The 16,583-nt window shown below is 33.7% G+C and overlaps 1 protein-coding gene and 1 long non-coding RNA gene across 2 annotated transcripts; one reads left to right on the top strand and one right to left on the bottom strand.

Moving 5' to 3' along the window:
- Positions 1-5,700: 5,700 nt before the first annotated feature.
- On the bottom strand, positions 5,701-10,306 carry LOC109001302. The gene is made up of 2 exons (XM_018978525.2): positions 9,491-10,306; positions 5,701-6,658 (listed from the first exon to the last, which is right to left on the bottom strand). Exons 1-2 carry the CDS (start codon positions 10,025-10,027, stop codon positions 5,945-5,947), a joined length of 1,251 nt encoding a protein of 416 aa, XP_018834070.1. The 5' UTR covers positions 10,028-10,306; the 3' UTR covers positions 5,701-5,944.
- A 25-nt stretch (positions 10,307-10,331) lies between these two features.
- On the top strand, positions 10,332-11,198 carry LOC109001276. Its single transcript, XR_004802171.1, has 3 exons — positions 10,332-10,725; positions 10,870-10,957; positions 11,068-11,198. It is a non-coding gene; the product is annotated as an uncharacterized LOC109001276 (long non-coding RNA).
- Positions 11,199-16,583: the final 5,385 nt, after the last annotated feature.

The raw sequence follows: 16,583 nt of genomic DNA, 5'->3' as shown, positions 1-16,583 counted from the left end.
ACATAATATACTATATAATACATTCTACAATAATATTATAAAATGAGAATATTTTTATAAAATTATGTTACTTTTATAATATGTTTTATAAAAATATTTCTCATTTAAAATATAATTATGTAAAATATTATAAAAAATATTGTGTATAAATCATTTTATATTATTCTACCCGCTCTGACTCGATTACATATTCAAATTTGAACCTAATTAATCCATAACCGGGTCCTTTTATATAAAAATATCATCTAAAATATAAAAATATCTCTCATTTAAAATATAGTTGTATAAAATATTATATATAAATCATTTTTTATTATTCTAGTCGCTTTGACTCGATTACAGATTCGAATTTTAACCTAATTAATCCATAGCAGGTCCTTTTATATAATAAAAAATCATCTAAGATACAAAACCGCATCGTTTTTCTAAAAAAATACGCCATTTTGTAACAATAATAATATCATTCATAAATGTTTTGTATTCCGAATTTGGGATCTAATTATTGTCTTGAATGAGTTTTTTTTATTTAGTGATTAAGAAAGTATTTTTTTAATAATATTGTGATTGTTTTAAAATATTTACGATGATTAAAAAAATACATATTTACAATGATTTTTTAGTTTTGAATGGGAATGTCAATTTGTATAGTCTATTTGTTTCTGTGCTTAAATGAGTGCTGGATTTTGTATGTATATGATGGATTTTGTGTTTTAGGGTTTGGTTGTGATTCTGTGCTGGGTTCTACTATCCACTAATGGGCTATCTCATGTTTTGTTGTTTATGCTTGTTTATGTTTGCCCTGTGCTTGTGTTTTCTTTTGTCCATATGAATGTGTGTTCGTCTTGTATGTGATGCTTGTGTGACAAATATACACGCCTCTTATATGGGTGCCTTTAATCTAAGAGCCGATGGATTAAAGATGTCTTAAATCTGTTCTTTGGATTTTGTGTTCTGCTTCTATTAATTGCGTTGAGCCACATTAGATGTATGATTATACAAGTAACATGTTATTTTGTGCTTTGTACGTGTGATTTTTATTGTTGTGTTTGCATATCTTTTTCATTTCATTTTTCCTTATTTTTGTACTTCATTCTACATGTTGGTGTATAGAATGTTTGCTCGATAAATATGCCTCTTATAAGAATATCTTTGATCTGATTTCACATAGATGGAAGATATCTAGATTTGTTTGTGCCTTTTATGTTTTTTGTTCATATGCTTACCTGTTCTATGACTTGTGCCTGTTGTGGCCTGTACTTTTGTTTATTTTTGCTTGTCTTGTATAATGGCATTTATTAAAAAAATATAAACACATTATTCAATATTTGTTCTCTCTTTCTTTTTTTTTTTTTTTTTTTTTTTCTGGGAGAAGAAAGTTCTCTGCTCAGTTTTCAGAATGCATTAAACTTAAGCTTTATTAAGTAGTGATTGACCTAAATCTGATGACAGTGGTTTTCAATGGTGAAATAATGCAAATCTTAGAAATTTGAAATGTTCTGTGACATGTTATTTAGGTGTTGATGAGACACATAAATTTATTTTCCAGGTTAGTGAGATGGCTTAACATTGTGATTGACATCAAAAGTGAAAATTTTCAGTGTTTGGAAGGGATATTCTTGATGATGTTTAGATAGTTCAGCTATTAAGATGTTAAATAATTAATCCTAAATTGGTTTTAGAAGGAAAAATCATGCCCGGAGATAACACGCAGCAAGACAAAGAAACTCCTGATATTCATATCTTTGCCACTATGGTTAAAGTGTTCAAGTGGTGGATCAAGTTGTTGCAGTGGTATCTGAAATGGCTGCTTCTTTAGCAAGAGTTGTTAACTCATCACAAACCTTCTCAGCTGCACTCAGTCATCACAATGACGTTGCTTGATGCAAGTGTTAAATTAGATTCTGTGAGCTATGTATGCTTTTGATTGAATTCAGGATCATTTCCTTTTTGCTTTTCTTGTTAGGACTTTTCCCCCCATGCCACTCTTAACTCTTAAGTGCTGTATGAATTGCAAGCTTGGATTCTTAAGGTCTTGGAAGACTGCTTTAGAAATGGTCCCATAACTCAGCTTTCTTGTTGGAAAAATGATAAATACACAACACTTTATACAACACTTTACACAACAATGTTTTAAAAGAAGGGATATTTTTGTAAAATACCTTATGAAACTAACATCATTTTACAAAAATACCCTTATTTTATAACATGTGTTGTGAAAAGTGTTGTGTTTATCACTACTCATTTCCTTGCATTTATTATCATGAACAACTGAAATATGGTCTTTATATATTGGGTATATGCCCAAATTCTTAAAGCTTCACGGTCAGTTTGTCCAAATTAATACGCATAATTCTCTACAATTTAGGTCTATCAAACTGAATCCAGATTCCAGAAGTTGTCCACCACTCTTCATGATATGTGTTCGACGACAACATTTTTGTAAATCCTCTCGATGTTTCTGTGAATCATACAAGCCCCACGAAGGGAACTCCAGAGTCCAGACTACTTGCAGAATCAGGCCTCACGCCTTGAAGAGATTACCGGCATCCCCAAGAAGATCAACCGTGCATGTGCAATACTGCTCGTTTTACACCAAATTCAAGGCTCATGAGTGGAGTTAAACCAATGCCAGCCTTATTTTCAAAGATTAGCATGGTTTCAAGCAGGTAAACTGACATAAAAGTGACACACTTTGGTTTGACCCCAGTGCGCGCTAAGGCTCGGCCACGCATTCTATAACCAGCAAAGTTCATAACTTCACATTCTTCTCCTTCATTCAATCAAATGCATTTCTCACCATTTCAACTTACAAACGCAGCTATTGCGTTTGGATATATGTACCCACAAACTCGTTCTCCTTCAATCCTATTTTTATAACCTAATATACGAGGATGAACAATGACAAAATTAAATATTTACCCGAACGTAAAACCATTTATCAGCAACGAATATATAAAATGCAGAAAAATAGTTTCAGCCAGGATACTGAAGCTGTGTGGTATTAATCAATTTATAGCCATACACGAGTTTGAACTTTGAATATGATAAATAGATATGCACCAATTATTGCATATAAAAACCAAGTTACAGATATACACTATAGTTATGCATTTGAATTTAAATAGTGTAATATGGTTGTTCAGGATAATGCCATTTTGTAGTGCATCAACAACATCATTTGGTTTCTACAACTTATCTTGATCAGCAGTTGAGTCGTCAAGTGCGAGATGTAGTTCTATGTCTGAGTTGTCTGAAGCAGGGTCATTCATCTTAACAGCCCCCCATTAAGCTAATGGGAGGTAACTCACCTACCCTGAGCTTGGAGCTGAGTAAATGAAATCGAGTTGCAGATAAGGCTTTGGCAAATATATCTGCAGCCTGATGAGAGGTAGAAATGAACTTGAATTGATGACTTTGAAACTCCAATAATGTCGCTGGTTTCCTGAGCTACCTTTGTATTTTCGCTTGTATCATTTTGTTGGCAACAAGGCACGAGATTTAGGTAGGGGGCAACAGTCAAGGAATGTAATTAAAAAGAGTTTTGGCATGATGTTTGGAGCGTATGTTGTATGACGATAATAAACCTTACCACCCCAATTATTCAACACTCGACGTCACAAATTGGAAAACCTATGTTTTGTTCGTTTATTTCTTTGTTCACCATAAGTGACAGTTACCGGATATTGATCATAGATGGATTGCTTATACAGCGGCTCTTTATAAACAATAATATATATATTCCGTCCCTCGATGAAGGGGAAGTTCACCGTCCGCTCCTTCTACCAATCCATCTTTAAGCATAATGCAAATCCATTCCAAGAGTTGCTTTCCTAAATGCATCTTATTTATATAGGCAGCTTCTTCGGGGAAGGCTTACACTATCGACAACATAAAAAAATGTTGAATCATAATTTTGGATTTGTGTTGTTTGTATGAAAAGAGTGGAGAATCCATTGATGATCTACTAATATATTGTAAGATTGCTGCAACTTTGTGGAATGACTTTTTTCTAGGGCGAGGGTAGTTTGGATAGTGCCAAGAAGGGTGGTCAACCTCTTAGCTTCATAGAGAGCACTACAAGGCACATTTCAGATTGTCGCAATTTGGAAAATGCTTTCAATTTGATTATGATGGTGTCTTTGGAGGGTGAGGAACAAGAGAGTTTTGAAGATTGTGAGCAGATAAACTTAAAACTTTCTTTTTCAACACTTTGTTCCAATAGTCTATCGTAATTGATTTTAATGGCTGGAACATTCATGAATTTCTTGTATTACTAGAACATCACTCCTAGGCATTGCTTTTGTACATGATCTGTGAACTTGGGCTTTTACCTATCTTTATGATCAATAAAATCTTATTTACCCATAAATATATATATATATATATATATATATTCACAGATATAGACGCATGTCCTATATGACTTGATCACGTCCCATTTTATATTTATATTCGACTAGATTAAAAAAAAAAACAAAAATGGTTTAACATATCTAGGGTGGATAAAAATGAGGAGCTTTTTGGGGGATAAATAATCCAAGAAAAAGGGAGCCTAAAACCCATCTAAATGACTAGTAGAGGAAAAACGAGGTAATAACAAATCACAAGCCCTGTATATCTCAAAATGAAAATACATAAGTTATATGCTTAAACGACAAAGATTAGTCTTGTCACGAACATACTAACAAGCCCAAAACCTGAAATGAAGGTGCCGCTGTCAAGCCTAGTAGAATCGGAGGAGCTTTTCCCCACAAACTCGCCTGAGCTTGGTACTGGCGCAAGTGTCTCTGAATTAGGTGGAGTGGCAGAATTTGGAGGCCCTTGAGCACTCGGAGAAGGGAAAAATGAGGACATATTGGGTGCCGTTACATACGGTAGAACAGATGGAGAAGCTGAAATTGTAGGCTCGCTTGTCGAACTTGGAGCATTTGAAATGGCAAAGATGATGGCGACAGACAGAGCAGCACAGAAGTTGGTGATAGTAGCCATGGAAGTTGAGGATTTTAGACCAAAAAAAAACCAAGGCAGATAAAAATATATAGTGGTAAGGATGTGGATAAGTGCTGCTCCTTTGCGTCCTAGTGACTGTTAATTAACTTAATTTTGTGCATGTCACGGGATGGATAGTGACGGGTTAACTTCTGCTGTGTTTTCTTACTTTTGTTTTTGGTTTCTCTCGATTTTGTCTGGTGCTGTTAGGAGCAGGACAAATTCTATTATAGTACGTGGTCGAAGGAGGAATGAATCGATACAGGGGATGGGATAATGCCTTCAGAAAATAGTGGCCTTTTCACATGCTCTTAGGTATGGAATATTAGACAAAAGGGGTCATCATGATTCAGCAACGTACCCTAGCCCATGTGATCCAGCTGTTTTCGGTACTACCCACTATTACTGGTTAAGTAGCCATGATTAGGATCATTTTATCTAACTTCAGATTTTGGGGTAAAAAAAAAAGGGGTACTCCTCAAAGTTGGATGGTTGTGGGAGAGGTTTGAGTATTTATTTATCAATTTCCAAGGTGTTTAGACATCCTTGGAATGGAATGGCGATTAATCTTAACTTCCAAGCCGAATTCCAACAAGCTTATGACCAGGAGTCCGATAGGAAATTCTAGACCCCATAATAAGCTATTTCCAGAACATAGCTCCGGCGGTATTGCATTTATCAGAAAAATGAGAAAAGTTCACCCAGATTTACTTAATTCTGAAACGCCAATAAAAGAAATTCCATGACATCTCACTCGACAATTATACAAGAAAAGTTCTATTGGAGTTGAATCAAGATATAAATATATTGAAGATTACAAGATGAGCCAAGTCATGCGGAATCATGAACATACAAGTTCAGTCCATAAATCATAATAATGCAGGAATTTGGCCAATAATTAATTAACACATCAATTTTACCATCAGAAAATTCCATTGCAAGCAAAATTCTCCAACTAAAGAAGCCTAAGATGCGCAGTGTCATTCAACCTTTTTATCTGCCAACCGGCTTTCCGTGAGTGCTGCAACACTGACACAGAAGAATCTTCTATGCATATCTTAGGTGACATTATTGGGCTGCACCCAAGGAGGCCTGTGAGGAGACACTTAATTGGCACTGAATGAGTGAAAACACCCATGCAATACGCGATACAGGATGAGGAGGTCCGGTCATTTGAATCTTGTAGGGAACTTTGGTGACTGACATCCTGAGGGGATATTTCGTCCTCAGCCTCATGATCTCCGGTTGTTACAAATTGTAGCCTGCTCTTACCAGACTTCTTCTTTGAAAGCCCTTGCCGGTGCCTGTTAAGCAAATCCCAGTGGGGTGGTGGGAGGGAAGGCCCATCTCGGTCATGAATCGAATTGGTCGGAGTTTGAGACATGTGGTGTGAAAACCCTTGACTCTCATTATGATGGTGCATGGAAAAACCTGATCTCAACTTTTCACGCAATTCCAGGACTCTCCCATTTAGGAATTCAACCATCCGGAATTCTACTTGCCGAAGTGATTCTCCGGATGGTGCAGAGAAATCAGGCTGAAATCTGTCAATGAGGTCCAAAGTTTCAGGTGTGTATATTTCTGACCGAAGGCAGCCCTCCCAGTGCCCCTGACTCATCTCCACCAATGCATCTGAGGATTGTATCTGTTCCTCTGCAAAATTCATTTCCTGCATGATTGAAACAATAGGCAAATTGTTGGATTGAAAATAAAGATGCAGGAAAAATAAAAGATACTTAAAACTCAAGTTATCCAGATCATACAACAAATATCCTAGTTTATCTCATATAATTTTTTTTTTTGATAAGTTAGTTTATCTCATATAATTGATGTTAAATAAATAAGAAATTAGTATTTTTATTTTTAAATAAGATAAGAATTTTAGTAAGTCATAATTAGACTGTTACCCTACACAGAAAGTATACGTAGGAAGAAAGTGGCAGTTAAGAGTCGTACCATTGCATAATCATAAACAAGAAAGTAGAATAGAAATTATTCTAAAAACGACTGTAATTCTGAATGATATATAAATCAGTGATAGATTCATCCTATTAACGATTGACTAACTCCATGATGCCTTAAACCTCAACTACTTGAAGTTGGCTATATAGATCTTAGCCTGCCATTTAGCTTCATCCAATGCCATAAACTTTGCTACTCTCTTCCATTGCTGCCTTTAACCACATTCTCTTTTACTTCAACCACACCATATCAGTATTTTCAAAATCATTCCTTACTAGTTGCACGAAATAGCTTAGTGAATGAACTTAAATTTCAGACATATTCCAACATATTATATCCACCTTTCTCAACAAATGCATTCATTTCATATTCTATTTATTTGTTCATGGCTCTTTTTTTTTTTTTATAGGTGCGTTCTTGGCTCTTATTCACCTCAACATCCTCCTTACAGCTACACCCTACAACAAGTTGCTCAACTGCCTAGCATGAAACACCACACGCCATAACTGCCTTTACGGCACTATGTTCATCACTCCCTTGAACTTCACCGGTATTATGATCACCCAATACTCTATAAAATTTCACCGCATCCGTTCTGCTCCAATATATCTAACTAATGAGACACAGGTTATTTTTATGCACCTTTGCCATCAATTTTCATATCCTGTCTTAATATTTTTTACCATGATACGTTCTAAGCATCTCAACATGGCTCTTTTTTATAAATGGCTTTGGCTTTAGTCCTTGGACAAAATCAAAAAATCTTCGTAGAGAATAGATTTAAGATCTAGGGTAAGAAAAATATGACCGGTTAATATTTTCAAACAAGAATCTTACTATTTTCAAACAAGAATCTACATCTGAATAGGCAATCATCATCATAATCAGCTAGTGCATCATGAACCTTTTTATGCTCTTATGGCTCTCTCACTTTGAACTGAAACTATTTTCTTAATAAACAATGGCACAGAACACCATGAATGGGAGATACAGGGTACGTATATCTCAAGGTCAGATTTTGACCTTTTGTTTTTTGTGAATAAGAAATTTTATTGAGACAAGTAGCAAGGCAAAGCCAAGTACACTGGAAGCATACAAAAACTGAACCTAGTTACAAGTCAGGAACTAGAAAAGGAAACAAGGAAATCGTGGATTCTAGTTCCATTAGACACAATAGTCGAAGCCCATTGAAATAAAGTATTAAAGAAAAAACGTCTAAGTTCATCCACCGAGCAATCCTTTTCTTCAAAGCATTGACCATTCCTCTCATCCCAAACACACCACATTAGGCATATAAAGGGATCATATTCCAAACAGCAGCAATTTGCAAATTACCCCTTAAACCTCTCCAGCAAATAAAAAGACCCACCACCCTCCTAGGCATCACCCAAGCCATGCCACTTCTATTAAACACTTCATACCATAACACCCTAGTCAACTCACAATGTAATTAGAAATGATCCATGCATTGACCTTTACAATCAATGAATTTTGAACTGTCAAATTCTTATCAACGTTATTTTAAAATCTGAATACTCCTGCAATTAGGGCCAGACAGTTTTTTTTTTTTTTATAAGTAAATTAGGGCCAGACAGTTAAAGGTTCTATTCGTCATAAAAACATATACCAGAAACTACTGGAAAAATTTCAGGTGGTCTCCTTGGTGATTTAGAAACAACATACTAGTCTCATGATATAGCAGCTCTTTATAAGCAGTGTTGACTTGGGATGAGATTAACATCTAAATAGCACCAAATGCCACACGAGGAAATGTAAACTATAACCTCAGATGGGTTGTTTAATCATTAGAGGGAATTCATCTCAAACACATAGTCAAGTAAAAAGGAGTTGGTACAAGCTTTTGTGTACACAAGTCATACCAAACAGTGTTTATTAGAAGCCGAGCTGAGCATCTTCTATTCGTCCTAGTCCAACACTACACTCCATTTAGTGCCATGTCTCACAATGAAATGCTTTTTAATAAGATCCAACGAGTCATCATTAAATTGAATGACGTTACATGAAAAGCCATGCAAATAACATGGAGCCCCTCCCTTCTCCCTTTTCAACTTCTGCAACTACAAAGTGATTTTTTTATGAGCAATACAGATTTTAAAAAGTACATAGAAATCACTACTAAACTAGCGAAAGGAAGAAAAATTCTATCAAGCCCCTCGAGTGAGTTCAATATTTATGAAAGTTTCATAAATTGAGAGAGAGAGAGAGAGAGAGAGGTTAAAGGGAACTAATTTTCGGTGCATAAGCTTACATCTACATCTAATAATTGAAGTTAGTTTTAACCTTGTCTAAGTAATAGTCTACAGCACATTCTCAAATGTAACCAAACTTATCGTGCTCACAATTTCTTACAGTTCAACAAATGCTTTAAATTTAAACTAACAAAGAAAACTTTTACGAACCTTAATGTCATCCATTTCGCAAAGTTTTAGACCAGTTGATAATCTTTCCATGAGTGATCCAAAAACCAGAGTAAAACTGTTGGTTTACATGGATAAATGAAGGCATAATTTGAACTTACTTGACAGACCGAAACCGCCATTGACCGAGACCGATTCAACGGCGAAGAATAAACAGCGTGGAACCTCACCCTTTGAGAGTTCAAGAACACCGCCAAGGCCCTAGCCTGCCGTTTCCCAGTCGCCGTCAGCGATGCCTCGGGGCACCTCCCACCCACCAAATCGGGGCTTAGGTTCAGCTCGCACTCTCCATGGCTGATCAGAAACACCTCCACGACAGTCCGATCGTCTTCGAGGATGGCATCCGAGGCGGAGAACACCGGAGGAGGAGGCGGGAGAGGAGGGGGTGGAGCCAGAACATTGTACGGGTCCCACACCTTGATGGAAGGCCCGATCCGCGGGGTCCCGAGGGAAGAGAGCTGTGGGGAAAGCGGGGATGCGGACGCGTGGCAGGGGAGCATCTCGGGCTCCTGTTCGAGAAGCTTCTTCACCAGGCGTTTATCCATATGTCGCCTATCAGGTTCGCCATTATCATCATCTTCTTCTTGGTCTTCATCATCTTCATCTTCGACTGCAGGTACGGAGTGGGTGGAGCCCATTACAGGAGGGGCTAAAGGATATTGTGTTGTCAATGCAGAAACCGTAGAGATCCCAAACGCGCGGTCAAGTTTGGATCTAAATAGCTGGTGTTAGAAATGTAAAGCATTGTAAAGAAAATGCTGAAATTGTATTTTATTTTATTTTATTTTTTACATGGAAAAATGTGGGTCTTGAATAGAATGCGGTAGCTGTTAGCGCAGCTAGGGTTTTGAGGAGGAGGAAGAGCACTACTGTGTGAGATCGAATTGACACGTGGGTTTTCAACGGAAATGTAGATGGTCATTAGCGAGGGAGTGTGTTTATGACCCTATATAAATATATATCTATGTTATATAAGAGGTTATCAAACCGCTAAAGACATAAATTCTTGTTTTAATGACTATCAAACGGAAATTCTTGATTCCATTCTCTTGAAAGATCTCTCCCTCCCACTCTCTCCCTCTCTCTCAGTCCTCTATATATTCTCTTTCTTCAGATCTACTTTCTCTCAGCTCTCTCTGTTTTTTGCCGATTCTCTCTAACCTTCAACCTTCATCTGCTTCTCTAACCCTCACACACTCATACTTATTCTCTCTCACTTTCGGTAGCCGCTAGCAATGTCGTGCATCTCCTCCAGCCACCAATGTAGCCACCCACAGCAGCAACACCGCCAAACGCAATCTCCCAAACCATTGAAGCCGTGAGACCTAGCCACAACGTCTCTCTCTCTCTCTCTCTCTCTCTCAAACTCACTCTCTCACACCTCTCTCTTTTGTAATCTATTTTTTGTCGAAAACCAGAGGTCTCTCTCTCTCTGTCCTCACGATTCTTCAACCATGTCTCTCAAATCTCATTTCTACAGACATTTCCCGTGTTTGGTCTCAAAGAAAATGAAGAAAACTGCAGTCTAGGTCAGCCAACGAAGAACACGATTGTTCTTCATGGGAAAGGTGGAGTTTTTTTTATTTTTTTCTTTTGATTTGAGGTTTTTTTTATATTTATTTTTTTTTAATCTGAATGTAAGATTCTTTGAGATTTGAAGTTTTTTTTTCTTGTTCAGATCGTGTATATGTTAACAGTCAGTACCTTGTGATGTAATCTGGGCTAAGGGAAATACAAATGAACGATGGAAGAAGCAGTAACAGCAATGCACAGAGGGTGTTCTTGTTTCTGGTTTTGTTCTTGTTTGGTTTCCGTGTATATGGATATAGTGTTTTAGTGATTTTGTATAAATTTTGAAATCTTAGAAATCTTCCTACTCAAATCGGAGAGGTTGATTTTTTTCTTTTTTAAATCTAGGTGTATTGTTCTCTAATGAAGAATTTTTGTAATTGCTCTTGTTTCTGTATTTACAGAAATTACATTTTTCTAATTTCCTTTGTTCTCGGGCATTTCTAATTGTTGTTTTTATTATCTGTGTTATCGATATTCTCTGCAGCCAAACAGGGTCTTCAAACAGTTGTAGCTTGCTAATAACAGTTATTTTTTGGTTCTCAGGAATTAAATGAACCAAGAGCCAAGCTGATTAATAGAATTGAAACATGTAACTTTAGTGTGAATAATGATTGTTAATATCTTCAATTTTGTTTCATACATTTCAGTTCTAACTGCGGATCGCTTTTTATTTTTATTTTTATTTTTTTTAGCTAATTAGGATTTGCAAAATTAGAGATCAAAGTTAGACACTCAAGTTAAGGTCGATTCTAATGTAAGTGTTTGCTGGATATCACAAAACATGGTTGTATATTTATTTAGTTTTGTTTTCTATATGTGAAAATCATGTGCATGACTTTAGATGTATTTTTGTTTTTTGAATTTTTGATATATAGTCATTTGTGCTTGAATAAAGTATCTTGTTTACATGAGTGCTTGTTCTGTTTTTTGAATTTTCAAGTTTTCGAATTGATATTTAGATCTTATGCTGGGTTTGCCCACACTTTTGGTTGGGGATTGCAATTAGAAACATCATATGTTTGATAAAATTGTAGTCTTTATGTAAATAAAACAAATAACTTGAGATTAGGTTGACAGCTATGCTTGTAAATAGATATATAAGGATATTAGTAGACAATGTATATCTAATGTGTTCCCTTTGGTGTTGTATTATGCTGAATTTTCTTCATCAACATCTAATTGAACATCTAATTGGCATACCTAAATTCCTTGCATCAAATAGGATATATACATCTTGGTGTTGTATTATATTGGATTTTCTTCATCGATATCTATATTCAAGTTATGTAACTGGTATGTATTTAACTTTCTGTCACCTATAAAGGGGTGAAATGCATACATGGATAATAATATATAAACTCTTTTTTAGTTGTGAATGGTTCAGACAGTATTTGATTTTGTTCTTTTCTCTTTTAAAGATCTACTTGACTATAATTGATTTATTAGATTTGAAGTAATGATAGTACTCCAACACTCCTAAAGACTTGGTGCTGTTGCATCCATTAGCAATCATTTCTGGATGTTTTATAGCCATAATTCATTAAGAAATCAAGGGAAAATGGTTGAAAACTTGAAAAATTTGAGAGAGAAAATAACTTGCTTTTGTCTGTTATAATTTTTGTTGCTGTCTGTTTCAAAATTTTATGCTTTGTTTTAATTTTCATGTTTACATGATCATTCTTTTAGTCTTGAATTTTAATTTTAATGTAGAAGTATTTTCTTCCTCCTTAATTACTAGAAAATGAGGAATTGGCAGGAGTCCTAGTGAAGTTGAGGACGGACTAGGAACAGGAAGGAGGAGGGATGATGGAGAGCATTTACTCCAAGAAGTAATCGTGGGAGGTGGGGACGAAGTGGGAGTTCTGGACCTGGTTGTGAATCTCAAAGTTGTGCATCTATGACTATTGTTGTTGGCCATGATTAAATAGATATGTTTCAAATTATCAGTGTAAAATTAGTTGAAAACTTGAAGAATATGAGAGAGAAAATAACTTGCTTTTGTCTGTTACAATTTTTGTTGCTATTTGTTTCAATTTTGTATGCTCTATTTTAATTTTCGTGTTTACATGATCCTTCTCTTGCTATTGAATTTTAATTTTAATGTAGAAATATGTTCTTCCTCCTTAATTACTCGAAAATGAGGAATTGACGAGAGCCCTAGTGAGGTTGAGGACGGACTAGGAACAAGAAGGAGGAGGGATGATGGGGGAGCATTTACTCCAAGAAGTCGTTGTAGGAGGTGGGGTCAAAGTGGGAGTTCTGGACCTGGTTGTGAATCTTAGAGCTTTGCATTTATGACTATTGTTGTTGGCCATGATCAAATAGATATGTTTCGAATTATTAGTGTAAAATTAGTTGAAGAGGTACTATGTTGTTAGATCATAATGACCTTCCTGTCATAAGATGATTGTTTTAATTTAAAATACATAAATTTTTGTTGAACTTAAAGTGCTGGTGGGATTTTTTTTTTTTTTTTTAATAAATAAGTGCTGGTAGGACTTTCTTATCGGTTACTCTTTGAAATTGATTTTCCTTTCCTGAATGGAATTCTGTATCACATGTAGAGAATTATACCTTGTTTACTATATGGTGAACACTTAAGTATTTTGTAAAAAATTGTTTCACCCTACAAGGCATACGTGCACTTGCTCCTAACCTAGTATAAATATATATATATATATTTTAAGAAATAAATGATATTTATAATTGTGAAATGCGCAAGTATCATATAATTATTTTAGAAAAAATGAATAAATATGAGATTTACATGAAAAAAAATAATTTTTAAATAGTAATTCATTTTTTTTAAAACGATTGTACGACACTTGTGCATTCTATATTCTTTTTAAATTGTAGGTGTCGTTTTTAAATTTTACTGTTGTCTATAAAAATTTATTTGAATAATTATAAATATAATTAATTTTTCCATCGGTTACTATTTATTATCTCACACACCACATCTTATGAAAAAAAAAAGAAAAAATTCTTAAATGTAAAATGTGATATTAAATAGTGACTGATGTATAGCAAAATTCTTATAAATATTATAAAATTTAATTTATATGCATCTCTTCATATTTTAAATTCGGCACTACCAAAAAATAATGGTAATCACGGTACCCTTAACTACTTCATAAAAAAAAGCTACTGTATAAAAAGATTTATAAATTTATAAATTAATATAATATATTAAATTTATTTTATATTAAAATTAATCTTACAATTTAAAATTTCCATATAATACTCCTACAGTATCCATATCAAGAGAAGTGAAATGAGATGAGAGATATGTCCCGGATTTCTGGATGTCTAGCCCAACGTGAACTAAAGGAAAAATATGGTGTGTCCTAATTTGAATCAGTAGAGCTGTTGTACGATTAATTTATATTTTAATTGATTGGGAGAGAAGTATAAATAAATAAGAAGTGATCCAGTAGTCAGTACAAAAATTAAAAAAAAAAAAAATAGCTACATTTTAATTTGGATCACGAGTGCAACGTACGCTAAATTAATGACTAGCTTACCCCCGCTATACATAAACACAAGTGATTAATGTTTAGAATATGGTACTGAATGTCGTACCAGTTAAGGCATTAAAATGAAATATTTCGATATCGATACCATTTTGTATATCATTTCGAGATAATCGATATATAAATAAATTATATATATAAATATATACAAATTATATTATAAAATAATAGTCTATATATAAATAAATTATATATAAATACATATATATATAAATTATAAATAGTCTAATTTGAATTGAGGGTCAAAAAATAATATTGTAGTTTAAAAAAATTAAAAATTAAAAGTCGAAATACATGCCGAAATATTGACCGATACGACTAGTATTTGAATCGGTACGAAACACATAATATCTGTACTGACTATTGGACTGGTATGAAAAACTTCAACCGTACCAATTGGTATGGTACGAAATTAAAAACATTGCAAGTGACCCAAATTTGTTTTTGCCAACTTGCCTACCTACATTACATATAAGAGAGCTTTTATATACACTAACCTTTATCCTTCACATTGGGTTTGGTTTTAATTTCTTTATAGATAAAAAATGTGTATAAAAAAAAAATGGTAGAAATTTAATGTACGATCAATGTCGGTTTTGACGTGTCATGTATAAATATTAGCAATATTAATTTTAACATGTACACCATGAGCACAGTTTATGTTGAACAATATATAGATAAATTTTAAAAAATAAAAATGCAATTAAACAATTCATTTTCAATCACAATGTTAGTCATCTAAGGCCTGGATACTGAGATAAGATGAGATGATCTGTGAATAACAATAAAATTATTTATGAATAATAGTAAAATAGTTTAAATTAAGATGTTTTATAGAGTTTTGAAACATGTAAGAGAAAAAATTGAATAAAAATATTATAAAGTTAATTTTTATTCTGAAATTTGAAAAAGTTGAATCGTTTTTTTTTTTTTTTTTGAAGTTTGAGGAAATTGTAATGATTTAATAATGATTACACGACAAAGTTAAAAATTTAAAATTGAAAAATATTTTTGTTTATATTTTTGGATATTAAGATGAGATGATGTGAGATGAGATGTAATGAAATGAAAGACTCTTGCTATCCAAACCAGACCTAAATCATTCAGAAGTTCCAATTCTAACACGTTTTATAAATGAAGTGCTGTAAAATAACTTTTAACATACAAAATATGGTTTCCCTTCAAAATCAACAAATCAGAAATTACACTTGGAGCATTGTCAATGGATTTTCATCATATCCTTTAAAATACATCATCAAAACTCACTTTTTCTATTTCACATACAGACTTTTATGATATATCATACATTAACTTATCTATTTTTTTATTTATATCATTTAAATATTATATTTTTTAATATTTTTTATTTATTTCAAATATTTTATCGACCTACCAATGATATCCTCATATCTTTTTATATTTGCAATATCTTCTTATATACAATATCATATAATTATGTTCTATGTTAAATTAATTCAAATTTATAAGCTAAATCAAAATATAAATTAATTTAAAAAATAACAAAGAAGATATTTTGTCTACGTTTGGAAAATAGTTCATTTGAAGATATGAAATTGTTATTCGAAAGGAACCTAGAAGCTAAAAATCATTATTTGAGCAAAACTCGGTATCTAGGGGTGTTATTTGAGAGAAATCCAGAGTCATTGCCGCGAGAGAGAGGAGGGGTTTGAAATGAAGATAAAATATTTTGAAGAAATGGAAAAAATCAGACGGGAAGAGAGAAATAAATTAAAAATGTTTTACATGAGTGAACAGTTCCCTCTAAATGTAGCGGGATCACCATAGAAAAATGAAAAATGAAGATGAAATACAACATTCATTGTAGGTCATTTTTGAATAAATTTCTTCATAGTTTAAAGAAAAATGTATTATAGAGCATCCATTGGGAGTGCTCTTATGTTTTGATTCTTAAAATTTTATTCGGGCATTTCACCGAATACCTTATGTGCACTTACATTGAGAAGCTGCAAACTAATTTCAATAAAAACACTACTATTTTTAACGAAAAACTGCGTAAAAATATACCTATATATAATTCTTATTCCTAAATAAACAAGTGCAATACAAA

This window comes from Juglans regia, chromosome 1 (assembly GCF_001411555.2).
Source record: "Juglans regia cultivar Chandler chromosome 1, Walnut 2.0, whole genome shotgun sequence".
Lineage (NCBI taxonomy): Eukaryota > Viridiplantae > Streptophyta > Magnoliopsida > Fagales > Juglandaceae > Juglans > Juglans regia.
Note: the sequence above shows the minus strand (reverse complement) of the source record. Positions and strands in the feature narration are given on the sequence as shown.

Excerpts from the sequence above, each read along its gene's own strand:
- LOC109001302 (XM_018978525.2), bottom strand. The coding sequence starts at position 10,027 with ATGGGCTCCACCCACTCCGTACCTGCAGTCGAAGATGAAGATGATGAA. Across the intron at positions 6,659-9,490 it reads TGGCGGTTTCGGTCTGTCAA|GAAATGAATTTTGCAGAGGA; the intron begins GTAAGTTCAAAT and ends TCAATCATGCAG.